Source organism: Anser anser (assembly GCF_964211835.1).
Source record: "Anser anser genome assembly, chromosome: 27".
Taxonomy (NCBI): Eukaryota; Metazoa; Chordata; class Aves; order Anseriformes; family Anatidae; genus Anser; species Anser anser.
Genome location: NC_139748.1, coordinates 3,508,958 through 3,529,369, shown reverse-complemented (window position 1 = coordinate 3,529,369; position 20,412 = coordinate 3,508,958). Strand labels below are relative to the sequence as shown.

At 59.6% G+C, this 20,412-nt stretch overlaps 1 protein-coding gene across 2 annotated transcripts in view; it reads left to right on the top strand.

The window, feature by feature from the left end:
* Positions 1-16,615, top strand: part of CDK18 (cyclin dependent kinase 18) — a 34,953-nt gene extending 18,338 nt beyond the window's left edge. For both annotated transcript variants that reach the window (XM_083812516.1, XM_083812515.1), the window contains exons 2-16: positions 1,658-1,812; positions 6,967-7,112; positions 7,453-7,578; positions 8,826-8,882; positions 9,114-9,228; positions 9,372-9,466; positions 9,562-9,624; positions 9,759-9,882; positions 10,158-10,278; positions 10,556-10,653; positions 10,869-10,974; positions 11,181-11,223; positions 11,734-11,824; positions 12,164-12,241; positions 12,554-16,615. In XM_083812516.1, coding sequence (XP_083668642.1) covers positions 1,689-1,812; positions 6,967-7,112; positions 7,453-7,578; positions 8,826-8,882; positions 9,114-9,228; positions 9,372-9,466; positions 9,562-9,624; positions 9,759-9,882; positions 10,158-10,278; positions 10,556-10,653; positions 10,869-10,974; positions 11,181-11,223; positions 11,734-11,824; positions 12,164-12,241; positions 12,554-12,588 — 1,422 coding nt within the window. In that variant the 5' untranslated portion in view covers positions 1,658-1,688 and the 3' untranslated portion in view covers positions 12,589-16,615. The remainder of the gene's footprint in view (positions 1-1,657; positions 1,813-6,966; positions 7,113-7,452; positions 7,579-8,825; positions 8,883-9,113; positions 9,229-9,371; positions 9,467-9,561; positions 9,625-9,758; positions 9,883-10,157; positions 10,279-10,555; positions 10,654-10,868; positions 10,975-11,180; positions 11,224-11,733; positions 11,825-12,163; positions 12,242-12,553) is intronic.
* Positions 16,616-20,412: the final 3,797 nt, after the last annotated feature.

Sequence of the window (20,412 nt, the reverse complement as noted above, 5' to 3'; positions counted from 1 at the left end):
TCGGAGATTTTATTGTTGGCCATGAGAAAAGCACCAGCCTGGAGACTTTGTTAATGCCGCATTCATTAGCGTCAGCATCTCGCTGTCAAAGCGTGCTCCTGTAGAGCTGAGAAAACATTTAAATGTCTGAGGCCCGAAGTGGATGCGTCTGGCATCCTCCTTGCTCGCTTTGCAACTCAAAGCAGCCTCTGGCCTCTCTTCCCACCCCCAGCCAAATACCCCCGCATATGCAAGCGCCGCGGGGCCTTCAGCTTTCGGGTTTTGCATCGCTGAGGGTGGGAGGTGAATGGGGCTTCCTACTGAGCAGGGCGCTCGAGGGGAGCGGGTCCCCGGCGTTCGGGTGCATCCCAAGGATAATCCCAAGGATTTTCGGGGGATTGCACCCGCCGCAGGAGGCCGTGCCTCGCAGCCGAGCGTGGCAGCCACGCCAGCAGTGTTTGTGTTGCTGAGGGTAATCTTTTAAGCCTTCAGATGCAGGCATGTCGGCCCAAGTGTTCCCGTCGCCCTGGCGACGCGATGCATTGGCTGCGGATGCTGCGGCTGAGCGCATCCGTCTGGAATGCGACCGCGGCGGCTTCGTGCTCGTGGCCCGGAGGGGGCTGGGGCAGAGGGGCTGGGGGCTGCTGGGGTGCAGGATGGAGCCCCCCTCCGGGTAGCTCTGGGTGCCCTTTGGGTCCCGAGGGCTGATTTCCCACTTAAAATCCCCCCTTGGGCTGCTGGGTGAGGAGAGCAGCGTTAAAGGAGCGCGGTGCTGTCAAATGGAAACACCCTGGGAGATGGGTTGGGGGCTGCCAGGGCTGGTCAGGGGTGAGACCCCGACGTCTGCACCTCTGGGGTGAGATGGCCGTTCGCTAGGTCTGTGCTCGGCAGGAGGAACAAGTCCTGAGTGCGGCGGGGCTGGTGCTACGGAGCCGGCCGTGCACACACAGCTCTTGTCCTGCCCGCTCCCAGCACCAGGACGAGCCTGGCAGGCGGGCAAGGTGGAGACGCCCAGAGCCAGCCCCCTCAGCCCGCTCGTGGGGCTGCTCGGGCGCAGCACGCTTCGCCATGTGTCCCTTGAGGGTTTTCTTCGTTTAAGGGGTTTATTGCTCTAATCAGATCTCCGGCTAAGGAGATTCCAGCGCCTGTACCGGATCTGAGTCAATGAAGAGCTTGTGAGCAGACCAAGCTCAGAGCATCTCCCTGGCAGGGACCCCCCGGCCGGTCCTGGCTCCCCCCAGCACCCTGCTGCTGGCTCGGGAAGTTTTTTGTGCAAGGGCAGAGCAGGGAGACCGGACTGCCTGGGAAGGTGTCTTTTCTCTCGCTGTTCGTTCTTTCTTGCTTTCCTTCTGCTTTTGCCATGTTTTTCCCTTTTGCAGGCATTCCTGGAGTTTCCAAGCAAGCTCTAAGGCATGCCCTGCGCTGACGCCCATGACTCAGTGTCCACAGCTCTGCCCTGGGCTCACCTCTGACAATTAGCTCAGAAAAAGCCCCGTGCACCTCCTGACCACAGTCAGCTCCCGGTGACACGAGGTTCCTGATTCCCCTGGTGGCTCCGGCACAGAGGATGCCCAGGGATCCTAGCAGGGACGTGCAGCTCTGGGTGCTGCTGGCCCCGGTGCCTGGGGGGCTGCGGGTCTGTCCCACCCCGCAGCCAGCTCCGTCCCCTTCCCCGCAGGGCTCCGCCGTCCCTCAGGGCACGAGGTAAAATGAACAAGATGAAAAACTTCAAGCGGAGGTTCTCGCTCTCGGTTCCTCGGACGGAGACCATCGAGGAGTCGCTGACGGAGTTCACGGAGCAGTTCAACCAGCTCAACAACCAGAGGAATGAAGGTAAGGAGCCCCCGGCCCCCGCCGCCGGCCGCGTGGAAAGCCGCTGCCCCTTTGTCTGCGCTCCTCTCCCCATCCGTGCGGCAGGATTAGCAACACCTTGTTATTAAACCTGATCTGTAGAGAGATTTATGCCTGCACAGGGCAAGTCTCGAGGAGGGACGGGTATTTGCACAGAGCAGAGAGGAACGACACATCTGTGGTTAAGGTGGAGAGCGTGAAAGCGTGGGATCTCCTCCTGCCCACCCCAAAGTGACGACGATGCTCGAGCCCCCAGGGGCTGCCAGCACCCGCTGCCACCAAACCCAGAGACCTTGCTGTCTGTCCACCTGGGGCTCCTAGGGTGCACGTAGGGCGCACCTGGGGCTCGCTGAGCTTCCTCCCGGACCCGCAGCCTTCTCCTTTGGGGTGCAGTTTCCACAGTGCAGGAGAGGTTGAGGGCCGGGAGCTCTGCGAGCGCAGCGGTGCTCGTCCCTTCCCCGAGCGGTGCTGAGCAGCGCTCGCGGCAGGCTGGGGCAGGCTGGGCTGGCTGCTGCGGGTTCGGCACGGGAGAGGCAGCGCTGCGGGCAGGAGCCCCAGCAGCTCGCAGCGGGGCGGCCGTGCAGGGGCAGGCAGGGCGAGCTGCTGGCAGGCGGCGCTGGGAAACCCGACGGAGCTGGGCTTGAGCCAGCCGGGGGGCGATTCGCTGCTGCGGGTGCAAGGCTGAACCGCCCCCGGCGAGCACGTCGTGGGCTTGCTGCTGCCTCCTAGCAAAACAGCTCTGTCCGGGCCAGCCCGTTCATGTTCGTGTGTCACTGCCCTGGGCTCCGCTCGGGTCACGTTCGTGTTTTTTTGTTGTTGTTGTTTGTTTTTTTTTTCCCCTCACCCTGCAGCCACAATTGCTAGAAACTTTTGCTGCAAGCAGGGGCCGAGGCCGTGATGTAATTGCCTGGCACTCGTGGCTGGCCCAGCAGGGAGGGCTCGTCTCTGCCAGCGAGCCTGCTCCAAAGGAGAGAGGCAGTAACCGATGCAGAGCTGCCTTTCCTCACCCCTGCGGCTCCTGGCACCCCTCATACCCCTCCAGACACCCCTCATACCCCTCCAGACACCCCTCATACCCCCCCAGACACCCCAGCCGCCCTCCGCAGCATCTCTCCGCATCCTCCTTCCCTGCTCCTCACATGCACACACCGCCCCTCACACCCTAGCAAGCAGCCGGGGCTATAATTAGACTTGAGCCCTTAATTAGATGCGCAGAAGCCGTGAGGATAAAATGGTGCGAGGCTAAGAAAGCACCGGGCGCTGACAGCTGCTGCTGCTGTTGCCTCCCTCGGGGCACCTCGGCCCTGGGATGGCTGAGCCCGGGCTCGTTACCTCCGCCGTGCCAGCTGAGGCTGTCGGAGAGGCGATTTCCCCGTTCTGCTGCTGTAACGAGGATTTGGTCACGGCACCTCCTTTGTCCGTGCACGGCAAAGCAGCGCGTGCAGCATCTGCCTGTCCTCGGGCTTTCGGTGTCACTCCTGAAGTAGGTGGGAAAGGAAAAGAGCAAAGTCAGAGCGGGACTGAGAGCTGGGAAGAGTTGGGCCGGCACTAGGCAGTGCCACGGTGTGATCAGATCATCCTGCGTGGAGCTGGGAGCACGGCAGGGCTGTGGGACCCCCGGTGCCACCCCAACACCTCGCTCCCCATGGGGACACCCCACATCCCGGTGTCCCCCGTGCACAGCCCTGCCTTGCAGCCGAGCCCCCTGCCCAGCCAGGCTCGCTGCCCGCCGTGCCCACCGCTCCCTCCCTCTTGCCTGAGTTTCCCCGGGGTGTAAACAGCCCCCAGGGGTCACCCCACGGCGCCCTTAATCCCACTGCTGCGGCTGTTTTTGGAGAGCCCCAATAACCACATCTGTCTGAGACATCTCCTGGCCGCTTTGTGCCCCCCTCCTCGCAGCCGGGAGCGCTCCCCCCACAGCCGTGTGCCTGGGGGGGCCTTGGTGGGGAGCGCTTTGGATGTGTAGGGGAGCAGGGTCACTTTGGGGGTGCTGGAGGGGATGAGAATGGGGTTTATGCACAAGCCGCTCTTCTGTGGGGTTTGCCTTGGGGGCTTGGAGCTCGTGGGAGCTGCCTGGGCTGGAGGGGCACACGAAGGGCACTGCTCACAGCACGGATCAGCACAGTGGGGTTTTTCTTTCATCACCTCGCACAACCCCTCAGGGAGTCGTTTGCAGGTTTTATTTCCCCCCCCCCAGCATCAGAAATGGCAGGTTATCAGCACTCAGAGGTCACGGCCGTCTGCGGGCCCTGAGCTCGGGTGGCCTGTCCGTGTCCCCGTCCGTGTCCCCGTCCCTGGGGAGGAGCAGCAGACTGCCCGTGAGATGCTCCGCACGTGCAGAGCTGCTCTGGCAGGGGGACAAGGCAAGGACACCCCGTGGGAGGACACCACCAGGGTCTGCGGTGGGCAGTCCCCGGCCCCGTCCTCCCCAGCCTCCAGTTCCCACGACCTCGCTGCCGGCCGCGGAGGCCGATAAAGGGAGGTCCGGGAGAAGCAGAGCCAGCAAATGGAAAAGCAAACAGCTTTCCGGCATGGACACGTCCTGTCGCGGGCAATGTCACCTTGGCAGAGCCCGGCGATGCCCAGAGGGAAGGGGTGCTGGGCTCAGAGCTCTGGCAGCCCACTGAGGTGTCCTGCGTGCCCCCACCCCGCCGTGCCTCTGCCCTGGGCACCACCACGGCCTCTGCTCGGGTGGAGGAAAGATCCTGGGTTATGGAGAGCCCAGGCTGGGCCCTGGGCAGCGTCTGAACCTCGACAAGAGCCAGCACCATCTCTGCATCTACCTCACCGTGGCTGCTCCAGCTCCCCTGGAGGCTGAAGGCAAGGGGACTTCCCCTCCCTCCTGCCCTTCCCCAGGCACTCTCTGTGCTCCGGATCTGCAGAGGTGCTGAGTCTTGCTTTGATAAGGGCTGGTGGTGCTCAGCACCAGCTCGTGCCTGCTCCGGAGCTGTTTTGCCCCAGAACAGCCACGGCCTGGTCTGTCCTCTGAGGCCAGAAAAGGGCTGCGAAGCCGGCGTAACTCCCAGGTCAAACGGCATAAATCAGAGCCGGATCTGGCCTCTGGAGCGCACGGCCACAAAGAAGTGAGGATGAGGGGGAGGAAGGAGGATGAATAATCCCAGATCCGCGTGCGGCCCTGCCTCATGAGTGCAACAGAGCTTTGAGAGGAGAGTTCACACTTAGCAAAGTAATTAAAAGTTATAAGTCAGGCAAGGAGTGAAGGGTTCTGGCCCCTTTCCTTGGGAGATCAAAGCTTGTTTTGGCAGAGACAGTGTTTAAATATATTTATTAAAAAAAAAAAAAAAAGGCAGGAGGCTCGTCAAAGGCAGCCGCCGTGTCTGCGGTCTCGCTTTAATTTGCTTTGATATCCCATGCAGCCTCATTATTCGCAGGGTGTCAGGGCTCGCTGCAAGCCACGTGAAACGCCGAGCAGAACCAGGCAGGCCCTCGGTTTGCACGCCCACGGCGCCTCCCGTGAGCACCCGGAGAGGTCCTGGGCACCCGGGGCAGCACCAGCCCTGCGGGACCCGGGGTCAGGGACACCGTTAGGGCTGGGCTGGCACTTCCAGCCCGCCTCTGGCCCCAGGGCACCATTCCCCTCATCTCTGCGAGTCCTGGGTGTAGTTTTAGGTGCTGTTTTCATCTTGTGGTAATTCGCGGCATTTTCGTGTCCTGTTGCCCTGCACGTGCACTGGGAGGCTGGTTTGTGGTCCTGCCTTTGGGCTTTGCCGTGGGTGCTTTTGTGGATGAAGAGCTGGTGGGCTGCCGCTTTGGACAGACCTTGTGCCTTTTGGGGACAGGCTGCACCTTTTAGCAGGACCTTGGGCTCGAGGGACCAGCACAAATTCACCCAAACTATCTTTTAAAGTGGATTAGTTGAACTCTGTTTGGTCAGATGTTAAATGGCCTTTGATTTTGTTTCAGATAATTTGCTTAGGAGGTGAACAAGCTAAAAAGCTTTGATCCAGTTTAATTGATCCATGCTAATTCCGTACCTGTGCTTAATTCAGGGTAGGTTTCCTAGCTGCTCCTGCACAGACAGGTGGCCAGAAAGGGACAGGGACCGGAGCCCCGCAGCAGTGCTGGGAGAAGGGACGTCTCTGCGCCTCCTTGCCCACCCATACAAAATCTCCTGGAATGGTTTCAGGTGCTGGGGGACCCCTGGCATGGGCTGCACCCCTCCCGTGGGTGCGGGCTGTATGTAGAGGGCACCCCACGTCCCTCAGCTCGCAGGTCCCCTTCTCCCCCGTGCCCACGGCAGGAAACCACATCTTTTCCCAGGTCACTTGCCTGCCACCTCTCATCCATCAGATGAGCAACGTGCGGCCAGGTCCCAGCCCTCCCTCGCCCCTCCTCAGCAGTGAGATCATCGCTGGCTGCCCGAGCACGCCGCAATCGGGCACCGAAATCTGCGCTAGGCATAGCGGGGAGGGATGGCCTCCGTGCAGCCTACAGAGCGCTGCCTCCTCCGTCCCAGCACACCCAGTTAGTGCTGCCTCCTCTGTCCCAGTACGCCCAGTTAGCGCTGCCTCCCCATGAATCAGGGAACCCACTTCCTACCAGCCAGCCGTTAATTACCGAGTGAGGAGCTTTAAGTGCAAGCCTCAAACTGGAGGCCAGAGGGAGCTCAATGGCTTATTTTGTTCTGATTTTTTGCTCCTTTCAGGGTTTCTTGGGCTTGATGAGGCTTCACACCCGGAGTCCCAAGAGGAGAGCGATTTTCCTAAGTTGGTTTGGTTTTCAAGGAGACTTTTGTGTTTCTCAGGATGGTGGCACGTCTGGCTAAGTGCAGCAGGTTGGGGCAGGAAAGCTCGCAGTGTTTTGTTTTGCAATAAATGACTGCCAGATCCAGAGCCGCGGTCAGGCACCTAGATGTCCCTATAGCACATGTCACGTTTTGTCTAAGGTGACGTTAGTGAAGATAAGGCTGGGAAGCCGAGATGAATGCTGACCCATGCACCAGGAGCCTGTAGCAAACAGCGGGTATTGCCTCTGGGTGTGGAGACAGAAAAGGATTTTCCCGTGGCCCTGGAGCATCTCTGGACCTCCCTGCCCTGCTCCCTTTCCATCAAGGCAAGGGCTGTGGTGGTACTTCTGCCACTCCAGCAGCTCGCTGTCCTTTCTCTTTGTCCTCAGACCTGGCTCAAGGGCACCTGCAGCTGGAGCACCTGGGCAGGGACTTCCGAGCCGACACGGCCCCCATCTCCCCCTCCGAGGTGGAAGGCCAGTCCCCGATGGCCGTGCGCTACCGCAACAACAACCAGCGCCGCTTCTCCATGGAGGCAAGTGCTGCTGGGGGGCAGGAGGGACGTGGCCAGCTCTGGCTGTTACCTGCCTGCTGGCTGGAAGAGCCAGTGCTCGATCCGTGGGGATCTGGTGGTCTTAGAGCCCTGATGCCCTTGCTCAGAGCCCTGATGCCCTCGCAGGTGCGCTCAGCATGTCCATGGTACCGGACAAAGCCCCGAGCGCATCCCCGTGCACACACCTTCCCTCTTCCCCTGACCCAGGGGTGTTGCCCCCATTTCTTTGCCACTGATGTCAGCTCTGGATAGAGGGCACTGCCCCTTGGAAGTCTCTTTCATCAGGTGCTTTCATCACCTACTCTCCTGCCCCTCTCCGCAGGATGTCAGCAAGCGCCTCTCCCTGCCCATGGACATCCGCCTGCCCCCCGAGTTCTTGCAGAAGCTGCAGATGGAGAGCCCGGAGTTCCCCAAGCCCCTCAGCAGGATGTCCCGGCGGGCTTCCCTCGTAAGTCTCCATGCGCAGAGCAAGCAGTGCGGGCACAGCACCTCGCTTTGTGCATACAGCAGCCAGCGGGTGCACGTGTCGGTTGCCACCCACCTACACGGGCACATCCCCCTGTGCAAGCTCCCTTGTACTGAGACACACACGCTGCAAATCCCTCTCTGCGCACTCCCAGCAATACACGTTCCCATGTGCCCCATGCACATTTGCCCCTGTGCATATGCACACACTCATCCTTTCCCCATGCCACCCCTACACGTGCCAATCCGTGCGCTGCCGTGCAAATCCCCAGGCCTGTGCATTCCTTCACCCAGCTCTGCACACACCTGGCGCCCTTCCCAGCCCCGCTCCTTCCAAGGGGAGGAGGTGGAAACCTCCTGCAGCGCCACGAGTGCTGGAGCCTCTGCTGGTTGAAATGTAAATGCCGATAAATAATGAATTAGCCTTTGCATTAATGCTGGCATTTCAGTTTCTTTACTGCAGAGCATCAGCATATGTAGGCGCACAAACCCGGTGTCCTGTTTGCAAATGTGCACGCGCGTGTCCTGCTGCCCTGGAGCGCTCAGTAGCACGGTCACAGTGGCGAGGTGTCGGCAGGTGTCTTCAGATCTGGTGTGCCTGTTGTGGGGAGGGAGGAGAGAACGGCAGGGTTTGTTATTTAAGCTTCAGGAGCTAGGATTTCCCTGGGCTTTGGGCCTGTAGTGCTGGGAACCATCCCCTGCCTTGGCACGTGAATGACCCGGACTAACCGAGGAGGTGTCTATGTGCGCACAAAGAAGTGCAGCGTAAGGGGTCTGCTAGGAGTGAAACCTAAAGCCCTTGCCTTGCGGTGGTTGCCCTTTCTTTCACTGGGTACAGGAGAGCAGGTCCCAGCAATACATTAACAAGTCACGGTTCCAAACGGGGAAATGTCCCTTTCACGCTTGATTTGAGGAGCGGAGAAGTGAGGGGAGTTACAGTACAGAGCAGCACGTAGGAAAGCACTCAAGAAAAGGGCTGGGTGCTGGCCGCAGGATCCCACCGGGCTTCTCCGATGGAAAGGGCATCATCAGCTCTTTACGATAGGCTGTGGAGGTTTTCTGAAGGATCTCATGCTCGCCTGCACCGCTTCTGCAGGACACGAATCCACGTCGTGCAGGCGCCTGCCTCAATCAATCTGCCTCTGAAATAATCATGGCCCCGCGTCCTTGGGTGCTCATCCTTCCCTGGAGGAGATCCCTCCCAGTGATGTTTTCCTTTTTCTCTTACAGTCGGATATCGGGTTTGGGAAGCTGGAGACCTATGTTAAATTGGACAAACTGGGAGAGGTAAGGAGATGCTGAAACCCCCTCAAGGATTTAAGTTAGGTTAAAAGGACTGCTGAAGGGCAGACTGGAGCCAAATATCTTTAATACCTAGCACTGTTCAGACCAAGTCTTGCTATGGGCTTGAGCCCTTTAGCTTCAAATTGTCCTTTCTGCAAATGGTACAGAGTATGTCACCATTGTGCCACCCCGATAAACGGCCCGCGTGCCCTCCATTTCCTCCCTCTCCCCCAGGGCACTTACGCCACCGTCTTCAAGGGGCGCAGCAAGCTGACGGAAAACCTCGTTGCGCTGAAGGAGATCCGCCTGGAGCACGAGGAAGGGGCGCCTTGCACGGCCATCCGGGAAGGTGAGGGCACGGGGGGCTCTCCCTGATCACGGCCCTGGTGAGCAGTGCCGGGTCCCCAGCTGGCTCAGTGCGGGCAGACCGGGGGCGTCCCACCGTCGTGGTGCCTGGGTCCTGATGCCCCAACCCGCCTCTGCTTCCCCCAGTGTCGCTGCTGAAGAACCTCAAGCACGCCAACATCGTCACCCTGCACGACATCATCCACACGGAGCGCTCCCTCACCCTCGTCTTCGAGTACCTGGTGGGTCCCGGGGGGCGCTGCGCTCCTGCGGGCGGGTAGCAGGGGGCCAGGGGACGGAGAGGCCGATGGGTGCCGATGGGTGCTTCTCGTTGCAGGACAATGACCTCAAACAGTACCTCGATAACTGCGGGAACCTGATGAATGTGCACAACGTGAAGGTGAGCCAGGCCTGAACATCTCTACGAGGTGTCTGCAGCTTCCAGGGGTCTTCCCCGGCCATAAGTCTGGGAGTCCCTCGGCCTCTTGCTGCCTGTGCCCCAGGGCTGAGCGCCAACCCCTTCTGCCCCCGCAGATCTTCATGTTCCAGCTGCTGCGGGGCCTGGCCTACTGCCACGGGAGGAAGATCCTGCACCGAGACCTCAAGCCCCAGAACCTGCTCATCAACGAGAGGGGAGAGCTCAAGCTGGCTGACTTCGGTCGGTGGGGCAGGGGAGAGGCAGAGGCCGCGCGGTCTCTGGCAGCAGCTTGGAGCGGGGAGGGATGGGGGGGACCTGCACGAGCAGCTCAGGACCCCCACACAATTCTGTGTGTGCTCCTGAAGCTGGCTCTGCCTGGCTACTGCTTTCTACCTGGCAGAGTTCAAAGCACCAAAGCAGGATGTGGCCACATCCACAGAGCTGCCTGGCCTCTGGGGAAAACGCGGCCCCGCAAGAAGGCGCCGCTCCTTCATGCCCACCCCTCTCGTCCTCAGGGCTGGCCAGAGCCAAGTCGGTCCCCACCAAAACCTACTCCAACGAGGTGGTCACGCTGTGGTACCGGCCCCCCGACGTCCTGCTGGGCTCCACGGAGTACTCCACGCCCATCGACATGTGGTGAGCCACTGCTGCCAGCTGAGTGCCCCGAGGGGCTCCGAGCCCCCGCGTCGGGCGTTCCCATCCCGCTGGTGGTGCGGCGCCGCACGTGCCCGCAGCGTTGGGTGCCCAGAGGGTGGTGGGCTCTCCCTGACGCCAGGCTGTGTTCTGCATCCCCTGGGGCTCCTTGCCGTTCGTGTCAGAGCTGATTTCCCTTCCCCAGCAGCCCCAGTCCTGCTTGTGGGGGCATCCTTGGGGCTTCTCTCTCGCTAACGCCGCCGCTCCTGCTGCGCTTTAGGGGTGTTGGCTGCATCCACTACGAGATGGTCACCGGCCGGCCCATGTTCCCCGGCTCCACGGTGAAGGAAGAGCTGCACTTGATCTTCAGGCTGCTGGGTGAGTCTTCTGCTGTCTCCCAAACGCCCACTTGAGGGCAGCGGCTGACTGTGGCAGCGGGGCCGGGGCGCAGCCAAGGCCGCCCGGGGGAGCTGGCACGGCGCTGCCGGCCCTGGGCAGAGGGTGCCGGGGGTGCAGGGGGCTGCAGGGGGCTGCCATGGCTCTTGGCCCCACAGCTGGTGAGCACGACAGGTTTCCCTCTCTCCCCTTCCCAGGAACCCCAACAGAAGACACGTGGCCGGGAATAACATCCAACGAGGAGTTTAAGGCTTACAACTTCACACAGTACCGAGCCCAGCCGCTAATAAATCACGCCCCAAGGTACCTCCCACGGCACCAACGCAGAAGGCACGGTGGGCTTGCACGGGGTGTAAACGGGAGCTGGGGACACCGCTGTCATCTCCTCGATGTGGTGCTGGCAGCAGCCACGTGCCGGAGGTCCCAGCTGCCCCGTGTCCCCCGCAGGGACTCTGACAACGTGTCCCGGGTGCAGTAATGCTCCACTTTTTATTTCCTCCTTTCCTCAGGCTGGAATCAGAAGGCATTGACTTGCTGATGAACCTCCTTCTGGTAAGTGGTAGAGCGGCCCAGGTGGCTGCCGAGGGGCTCTGGTGGAGCGAAGTGCTCCGGCTGCCTTCGTGCTGATTTCGGAGCCCGGCAGGAGAGGGGCTGCGAGTGCAGCATGAGCCCTGTCCGCACAGCAGCAGCCTGGTGGGTGCTGTCCCAAACCACTTCCCACCAGGGTGGTGAGCCATCCTTCACCCGCTGTCCTCTGGCACAAAAACCAGATAGGTGTGATGTGGGCAGTGCGCTCCCGTGGTCACACCGTGTGTGGTGTCCCTCGTGCCCATGCCAACGGCACTGGTGACTGCCTGCGTGCCCCAGTGGTGTGCACGGCGTTTGGACGCACCGTCACCCAGGCAGCTCGTGAAACTGCTTAGGCGCACAGCTCGCACAGGCGTGTGCACAGCGCATGCAGGCACCCCGGTGTACACACACCCTGTGTGCTGCACACCCCACCAACTGCCATTTTGCACGCGCAGTGTGAACGTAACCGCCTTTCTCTGGGTCTTTCTGCAGTACGAAGCCAAGAGCCGGATTTCGGCGGAGGCAGCCCTGCGGCACCCTTACTTCAAGAGCCTGGGCGAGCGGGTGCACCTCCTGCCCGACAGTGAGTGTGTGCTGCCCTCGGCCCGGGGGACGTGGAGCAAGGCGGCTGTGCGGCCTGGGGGTTGTGGTTGGCAGCCTGAGGGTGGTGGTTTGCAGCCAGGTCTTTTCGGTTGCCGCTTGCCTTTGCTTGCTCAGAGGAGCCGAGCGCTGCTGCAGCAGGGTGGGGTTGGGAGCCTGGGGGCTGCGAGAACAGAAATGTTTTGGGGCAGGGTGACTTAGAGCAGGGATGAGCCCAAGAGGAAGGCTCTGCGGAGGCGCAGCACTGCACTGCCATCCCTCCTGCTCGCCCCATCCCATCAGCCGGCCGGACTGACCCCTCTCTCTCTGCCCCTCTGCCCAGATGTCTCCATCTTCTCCCTGAAGGAGATCCAGCTTCAGAAGGACCCTGGCTACCGAGGCTCAGCCTTTCAGCAGTCAGGTAGGTCTGGGGAAGCGGCACTGACTCCACTCCTGGATGGTACCGCAGGCTGCGCTGGCACTGGCGTTACTCCCAGTGGGTACCCACGTAAGAGAAAACCAAACCTGTTCCCTGCTTTAGCCCACAAGTTACCTCTGAAACATCCTCACTCATCACCTGTTGGTAGCTAAGTCACACCTAGGTGCCCTGGGGCACAGCTCCCTCCTTCACACAGCCTCGGGCTCAAAACCCACGGAGCACCGCAGGGCTTGGTGCCCCCCGAGCACCGCTCACGTCTGACCTGCCTGACCCTCGTCTCTCTGTCTTCCTCAGCCCGAGGGAAGAACAGGCGGCAGAGCATATTTTAAACCCGGACCTCGTGTTCCCCTTGTCACCATGGAGATCAGAGCACTGAGAAAGGAGACAGCAACACGCTCCCACCCGCCCCACCGCAGCACTGCCAACCCCAGCAGGACGATGCTGATGAAGCGCCCTTGGCTGCAGACTCTCCCCGCCTGTCCCCACAGCCCCCAGCAGCCGCTGTTGGTGGACCTGTGGCCTTTTTTCCCCCACTTGTTCTCACGTTGCCCCTGCTGGACGCGAGCTGCCACCCTTCCTGCAGGTGCTGCAGTGAGCAGCTGCCCTGGCATTGCCCAGGATCATGCCCTGCCCCGGGAGAGCCGCTCGTTGCCTGCGGGGCTGAGCTGGGCACAGGGAGGTTTGGTGAGCAGAGGGCGGTGTCCGCAAAGCTGCATCACGTTCGGCTCAGGCAGGCATTTGTGAAGATGTACCTTTGCTCAGACAACCTGCTCTGCACCCCCATGCCTCGCAGAGACGCCGTGCAGCCACATTACGAGCTGGGGCATCGCCCAGCCCGGCACCGGAGAGACCGCAGCTGAAGCACGAGCCTGGGGCAGCCCCCTCCTCCTGCGCCCTTGCCTCTGCCTGCGCAACCCCTTCCTCTCTGCCCATCTTCGGTACCTGGATCCTGACAAGGGGGGAGCAGCCGGAGCAGAGGGCTTCGCGTTGCCTCCCCCAGCATCCCCCTGTCCTTGCCACCACTGCGTTCCCCGGTTCGGCTCCGAGGACAGGACACCACTCCCAGCGCCGTCTCAGGAGCACGTCTGCCCCCGTGCCAGCGCTGAGCCCCGCGGCGGAGCCGAGCCGCGCAGCCTCGCCGCACCCAAGTGTTGCGCACACCCACCGCAGTGCTTTTCTACCCGGAGGAAGGGGGAGAGGTGCCAAACCTCCCACAGCTCAGCTGTGGGGACCAGAAATAGACCCGGGGAGAAGCAAATCATCCCTCGAACCTTCTTGCCTGGCCTCGCCGTGCGTAGCCAGCCCCACGTCGCAGCAGCCCTGGCTCAGACGGCCGCTGCGGGACTGAGGTGCGTGTGGAGATCTGAGCGCACTCGGCTGGCCGAGGGCTGCTCCTGGTGCCAAACTGAGCACATCGGGAGCCTGCCAAACCCAGCCCGAGCGAGGAAGCCCTGCTGCACCTCTTCCCTGCAGCTTGCCACCAGCCTGAAATGTCTTCAGGTGTGCGAGCACTGCGGGAGGTCTCCTCTCTGTTTAATATGCACGTCCCTTTCGTGGCTCTCCCTGATGACTGGTCCTCCCACCCACGGGTCCTCGAGCCCTTGGACACGGCTGGGACTCTCTGGTGGGTGCTGTGACTGGTGCTGGGCCCGGCGGGACGTGCCCATGTCCTAACCTGCCACCCTGCCAGGGAGGGCAGCGCTCGGGGGACGCCGCTGACTGCTGCACGCCGCTGCTTCCCCACCGAGCACTCGGAGCTCTCTTTCCTTTCCACTCTGCCATGCGTGCGGGATTTCTTCTGTGATCCTCTGCGAATGCAAAGTGTGAGGATAAAGGAGGAGACCCCGGGGCTTCCGGAGGCACCTCCTCCCCGTGCCAGTGCTCGCCGCGACACCCCCTGTGCTCCCTCCATCAGACCAAAGCTGTTAAGTCGGGTTTGTCCTAGACAAGCATCCAGACGTCTGCATTGTTTGAGGTTTGCCCATCCCTGCTCGGTTCCCTTCTCGGTATGTCCAGCATACAGCAGGCTGAATAGTTCATTAATTGTTTCCATTTGATAGGGAAGAGCATGAATAGCCATCAGCCACCAGTGACGCATTTCGCCCTGATGTGAGGGCAGGGTTTTGCCTGGTTTCCTACACCCTGCTCCTGCTGCAAGGGGCTTGTCGGTGGGCAGGCTCGCAGAGGGAAATGTTGGCTGGAGTAAGTCTCAGCTCTCACACCGTCACCTTTTCTTTCACAAAGGCATTTAGACGGAAGTTTCCTCGGGATAGCAGGGATCCGTGGTGCAGAAATGACAGCTCCTGGCCCGAAATTGGCCACTCAGCTGGCGGCCAGCTCACGGGTACCGCGTCCCCTGTGTCCCTGTCTGTGGGTACCTGCGGGTACCTGGCTGAAGGGTGCTGGTGTGCCTGGGTCCCTGAGCACAGATCGGAGCCAGGGAGCAGCAACCCTCTCCTCCTGCTCTTGGGAACCCCATTCAAGATGTGCTTGACTTGTCTTTGGGCAGTTTTCTTGCCTGAAAGCTGAGCCCCTGGGAAATGAGTCCCAGCAGTGCTCGCCCCATAGGACAGGCATCTCGCCGAGCGGCAAGGTCACCCAGGGCAGTGGCTGGAGGGAAAGGTTGGGAAAAGCCCAGCACTGACCGTAGACAGGGCTGCCTTATCTGGGATCAGATAACGAAGACAAAGGGCCTGTTAGCTGCTGTTTATCCTTTCACAGCCTTTGCCTTTCCTCCTACAAATCCTCCCCAGAGGAGCTCTTTGTGTGGAGGCGCTGTTATTTATTAGCCCCGCGCACTGCTAGCAGCCCAAATTTCAGATAATCCCTTTTGTCCCGCTGCCTTTAGAGGGCATTTGATTCCGATTCAGGAGGACGATAGCGCGCGTAAATATTTGGTACCCCACCGAGCAAGGTTTGAGTTACGAGCGCCCGCCGCTGCCCTGCCTGCACGTGGCGGCCGCCGTGTGATGCCCGCGCTCCTGCCACGCGCTGCCCGCTGCCAGGAGGCCAAATCCCCTCCAGGAGAGGGGTCACAGCCCCCCGAGGGCAGGAGAGGGGTCCGGCTGGGTTTGTGGGGCTTGAGAGCCCCCAGGTTCCCGGGGAGGGACCTGCAGTGCTCGCCCCCTCCTGCCGCAGCTCCCCGCGGGCAGCCCTTCCCTGCGCCGGGAGCGCCAGCCGGCTCCGGAGATGGATGTTTAAAGTAGCGCTGATGAAAATGCTGGGAATGTCTGTGGCTCGCTGGAATTTTTGTCATTTTGTGGGTTCTCCCGGCCGCCACTTTGCAGAGTAGCTGGCACCCGTCGCCGATTGGGAGTTTTGACAAAAGGAAGCTGTTGTTTTGTCTTCCAGACATTTTTTTCTTGCCTTTTTTTTTTTTTTACCAGTTATTGTGGAAAATGGAGTTTTGGCTGTGCTCTCAGGAAAGGGCCTGTTATTGCATCTCTCCAGCTGATAGCTGGTTAAAGAAACGTAAGTAATGTGCAAAGCAAGGTCCACGTTACAGGGCAACAATAAAACTCCCGGGCAGCGCGGCTGCATGTCACTCTCTCCACACACACGCTCACGCCTTTCCTGGCCCAGCCCTTTGCAGATCTATGGCAAGATTTTAAATAACAAACCTGCATTGTATCGTGGAGACTGAGAACAAAATAAGGGGATTTTTTCCTCTCCCTTACACACGATGAAAAAGAAAAAGAAAGAAAGAAAATAACAAGGCCATTTTCCCAAGCTTCTCGCATGTTTTTTTGTTTGATTTTGTTTTTCCCATGGCTTATCTTCAGTTGGAAGCCGGGCTGGCGTAAAGCAGGAGCCCGGAGCTCCCAGGGGCTGGAGAGGTAAAGGCAGGTGGGAAAAAGGCACTAGGCACAAAAGCTCTGACGCCTGCTTTCTGGTCTCTTCATTGCCTGCCTTCCTCCTCTGTACCACGCTTGTCCTACAGCAGGAGAAATCTACCCAAGTGGCCAGGATACACGTACTGTGAATGTTCTCTGGTGTGATTCATCTGCAGAATACCGATAATATATTTAACTCGTGTTGTACAAACAAAAGATGCGTTTTAAAAGAAATGATTTTAAAGATTTATTCCAAAAGAAGCAATGATTTTTTTTTTTTTTACGAAAGTTTTTTCTGGAATAAATGGAGAGGTGAAAAAAGAAAAAAAAAAAAGAATAAAGGACTGTATCCATCTATCAATCTCGTGTCTGAATGTTTTATACAAAGACTTCGATTTTTGTATTTCAGACGTGACATAGACTATTTTGTGATGTGCTCATTTTCTTGCTAAGGCTTCTATTACAGTTGTATTGTGAATGCTCCAAAGCCAAGCTTGAAAAATAAACTTTATTGAGTACAGGGTAGTTTTGTACGGGATATAATTTTTCTCTTTCTCTTTCTTTTTATTTTTTATTTTTTTTAGGGGAAGGGTCTGCTTTGGTTTTGAGATTCAGCTGGGCGACCCCAACGTCTGGGGCACGCATGGGTGGCAGGGGAGCTTCAGCCGAACGGCCCGGGCTGGCGCTGAGTTAACCCCCAAGGAGTTTCCCTCTACCTGACCTTTGCAGGAGGCTGAAACGCGGCACCTCAGGAACTCGTGCGCAATAGGAAATGTTTCTATAGTCCCTCGTGTGGATCCTAAAGCCCTAAACAAATATTGCCATAAGTTAATCAGGCAGATAAACCACCGGGCAGCCATGCCCGGCCCATGGCTGCAAAGTGACTCAAGGGCAGAGCCAGGGAAGGGAGACCCACTCCCACTGCTCTGGCAGCTAAAAATCCCCAAGATTAGGTCTATCCAGCACAACAATCCCTGTGGGTACCTGCAGTAAGGAAGCTCCAGCCACCCAGGTCGGGGAGACTTGGGGAGAGCCAGGGATGGCGCATGGGCAGTACCTGTGGGATTTTTGGGGCCAGGCCCATGGTGTGAGCCCACAGACTATGTGCGGCGGGGCTGGGGAAGGGACAATGCCCCCATTTCCCCCTGGGCTGCACCTCGGGCCAGCGCCCAGCCCTCCTGAGTCACGCTCGGGCTGCGGCGCGGGCAGGTCCCGGTGGCAAGCTGTTTGCTGAACCTGCTCCTCCCTCAGCTCGTTCCTGAGTCCCGTGGTGCCAGGTCAGGGGGAATGCGGCCAAGCAGCCGCAACCACATCCTCGACACGGCGGGGCCGGATGCGCCCAGCTGCCCCAACAGCCGGCACCGCTCCTGCCCACAGCTCCTCGTCCCTTAGGGCATCCTCCTGCCTCGCAAGGGCGTGCACACCGCGGCGCTCGCTGGCTGCTCCCCAGATCTCGTGGCATGCCTGGCCACGGGGATGTGACCCTGCTGCTCATGGGGAGGTCGGCTGCGTGTCCTTAGGGTGCAGGTGCGTTCCAGGAGGCCTGCGTGTCACCGGCGCTGGTGCAGGTCGCAGCCCGCCCGCCCTCCTCTGCAGCACTTTTGGCGCGGTGGCGGAGGAAGCGCGTTGATTGCAGCCAAATTGCAGTGGGCGTGTGGAATTGTTACACGTAGGTGAGCGCTTCCTCCCTGCTGCCACGTGTAGTACCTGATCCGTAACAGCTGGGCCGAGATCTCAGGATAATGCCTGACCTAAAAGTGGAGCCAGGCTCTCCAGCTCCCCCAGCATGTGGTGAAACTCCTGACCCCGACACGCATGAGGTGAGTGCCTCCCTGGTGTGCTGCCATTCCAGCCGGATTGCTGAGCATCTTACACCGCAGCCTAGGACAATTCAGCCCATCCTATGGACAGTTTGTGCTGCAGGGCAAGAAGCATCCCACCTCTCCTCAGTAGGGTTCAGTGACTCAAGGTGTTTCCCAGAACGTCCTAAGAGAAATGATGCTGGCACCACAACAGCAAAGCTGGACAAAATCGGGCTTCTGGGTTGCTGCTCAGTCACAGCAAAGCAGGACTGATGGTGGTAAAGAAGCAGTTGCTCCACCGGCTGAAAGTACTAACTGATATTATGCGGAAAAATCTGTGCTGTGCCTCTCGCTGCCCCAGGAAGAATGTGTGAGCGCACAGGAAGCAGAAGGAAAGTATTTCTCCAACGCCGCTCGGATCTTTGGAGCAGCGCTGGCTTGCAGTGACGCTGCCGTCTGTAGGCATGCGGCTCCGCTATTTGCTCATTCATGATTTCACTTTGCAGTTTGCAGCAAGCACAGAAATGTGGGTGTTTAACTCACTGCAAGCACAACATTGACTTCAGTTTGGAAAACAGCCTAAAGAGCCTCCTCACGAAGCTAATTCTGGTGTTGCATATACTCAGAGTCCTGTGGCTTGCATTTTTATGAGCTGCCACTGAGGAGCTGGGTTTCAGTATGTGGAACCAGAAAGGATCTGTGTGTTCTTCTGCTGAGTAACCCACCTACGCTTCGGTTTTTATTTGCAAGCATATCTTGCATGATTTGTGTTATCCCTGATGAAACAGCCTGATATTCCTGGAAGCCAGCGCACTGGCATTTACGCCACTGCTTAGCGAAGCGGGGTCAGGTGCTGTCGCTGGGACAGGGGCCGTGCTAGCATTTGTAGCCTCTGGGGCTCGGATGCTGCCTTTTTGTCAAGCTGGGGGTGCAATGAACTTGCCAAGGCTGAGCGTTGCTCAGCCATTTCATAGCTGGGGAAGGCGAGGCCCAGCGAGCTGATGCTATCAAGTGATGGTGAGACAGCCATGGCAGCTGGGAGGACAGCACAGATTTCCTGCCTGCCTGGCGCTGTAAAACTGCTCCGTGCTGAAGATGTAGTGCATCTGGCCATCCATAATAGATTGGCCTCCTTGCCTGCCATCTGGCATCGCTAAAATGAAGTTTTACCAAGTTCAGAGTGGCCCAAATCGGGTCACTGTCAGCAGGAGAAATGTGGTCACTTCAGGTTTCATAAAAGCAGAGTATTCCCAAGCTCTCCCAGGGGATCTGCAGGGTACGTGTAAAATATGTGATGACTTACAGTACCGTAGGCTTCGAAGGAAGGCTGGAGCTTGGCCCCTTCTGCCCAGACACACCTGGAGCTAACCAGAACAGGGCCAAGGGGTGATGAGGAGCTGTGGGGAGCAGGTGAAGCCCTGCAGCCCTTTTTGGGGGGCTTGGTACCTGGTGTGAGGAAGAGAAGGATCTGCTGCATCGTGCAAGGAACCCCAGCTCCATGCACTGGAGCCCTTATCAACGCCACCCTGCCTCCCCCGGGGCTTTTATCCCCACGTATGGATGGGGAAAGAGAATCTGAAGCGGTCCGCAGTGCGTGGCTTTCACTCGGGGCCCTGTGCACCAGGCGCCCATCCTGCCGTGGGTGCTGCTAAGGAGGTGGTTATCACCTAATGACAAAACCTCCTTTCCGGCCGTGCCTTTGACTCACTCGGTGTCTGTCAGCAAATGCCTTCGTTCCTTTCTGGCCCTGTTTCCCCGTGGGTGAGGCAGGATAACAACACTGCCCCGTGCCTCCAGGCAGCTGAGCTTGATTGCTCCCTGGTTTCAGGTGCACAGAGCCACAGGTCTCCCTTCAGGGCAATTGGGGCTTCTCCTCCCACCCTGCCACTGCCCACGGTTTGTTCATTTGTTCGCTGCGCTGGTGGGAGAGGGCCTGATCCTGCCCTCTTTACACCAGGAAGGCTCCCACAGATGCCACGGACGGGGAAGAATTAGGACTCGGATGCAATTTGGATTAGCTAAACATTAAGCTATGTCCAGGTGGAAAGGAGCACCCAGGGCCCCGGAGCAGCATTCCTGAGGTCACGGGACGGGGGAGCAGCGAGCGGGGTCCCCGGCACGGGGAGGCACCGAAGGGGCTCAGGGCTGCAGCCAGCCCTCTGCCCTGGCTCGGCTCCAGCGATTCCGGTTTGCCTGGAAAGAGCATTCTAAAAATGGCCAGTCTTCCCCTCAAAGTAGGTGAAATATTTATAAACCCGGCCTCTAGAGGAGACCTTTTGCGTAAGCATCCAGCCGCTCCGGCTTCCAAACGCACGCGCTCCCCAAAAACCGGCTCGCTTGGAGAAGGGGCAGAGGCGACTCGGATCGCGCTGGCCGCGGCGACAAGAGGGTGGCGGGGGGACAGCGGGTGGCAGGGGGACAGAGGGTGGCAGCTCCGGGGGCCGGGACCTGGGCTGAGCCCCGAGGGATGCTCTGAAGCGCGGCCACCGGGGGGCTCCGGGGGGACCCCGCTGCGCGC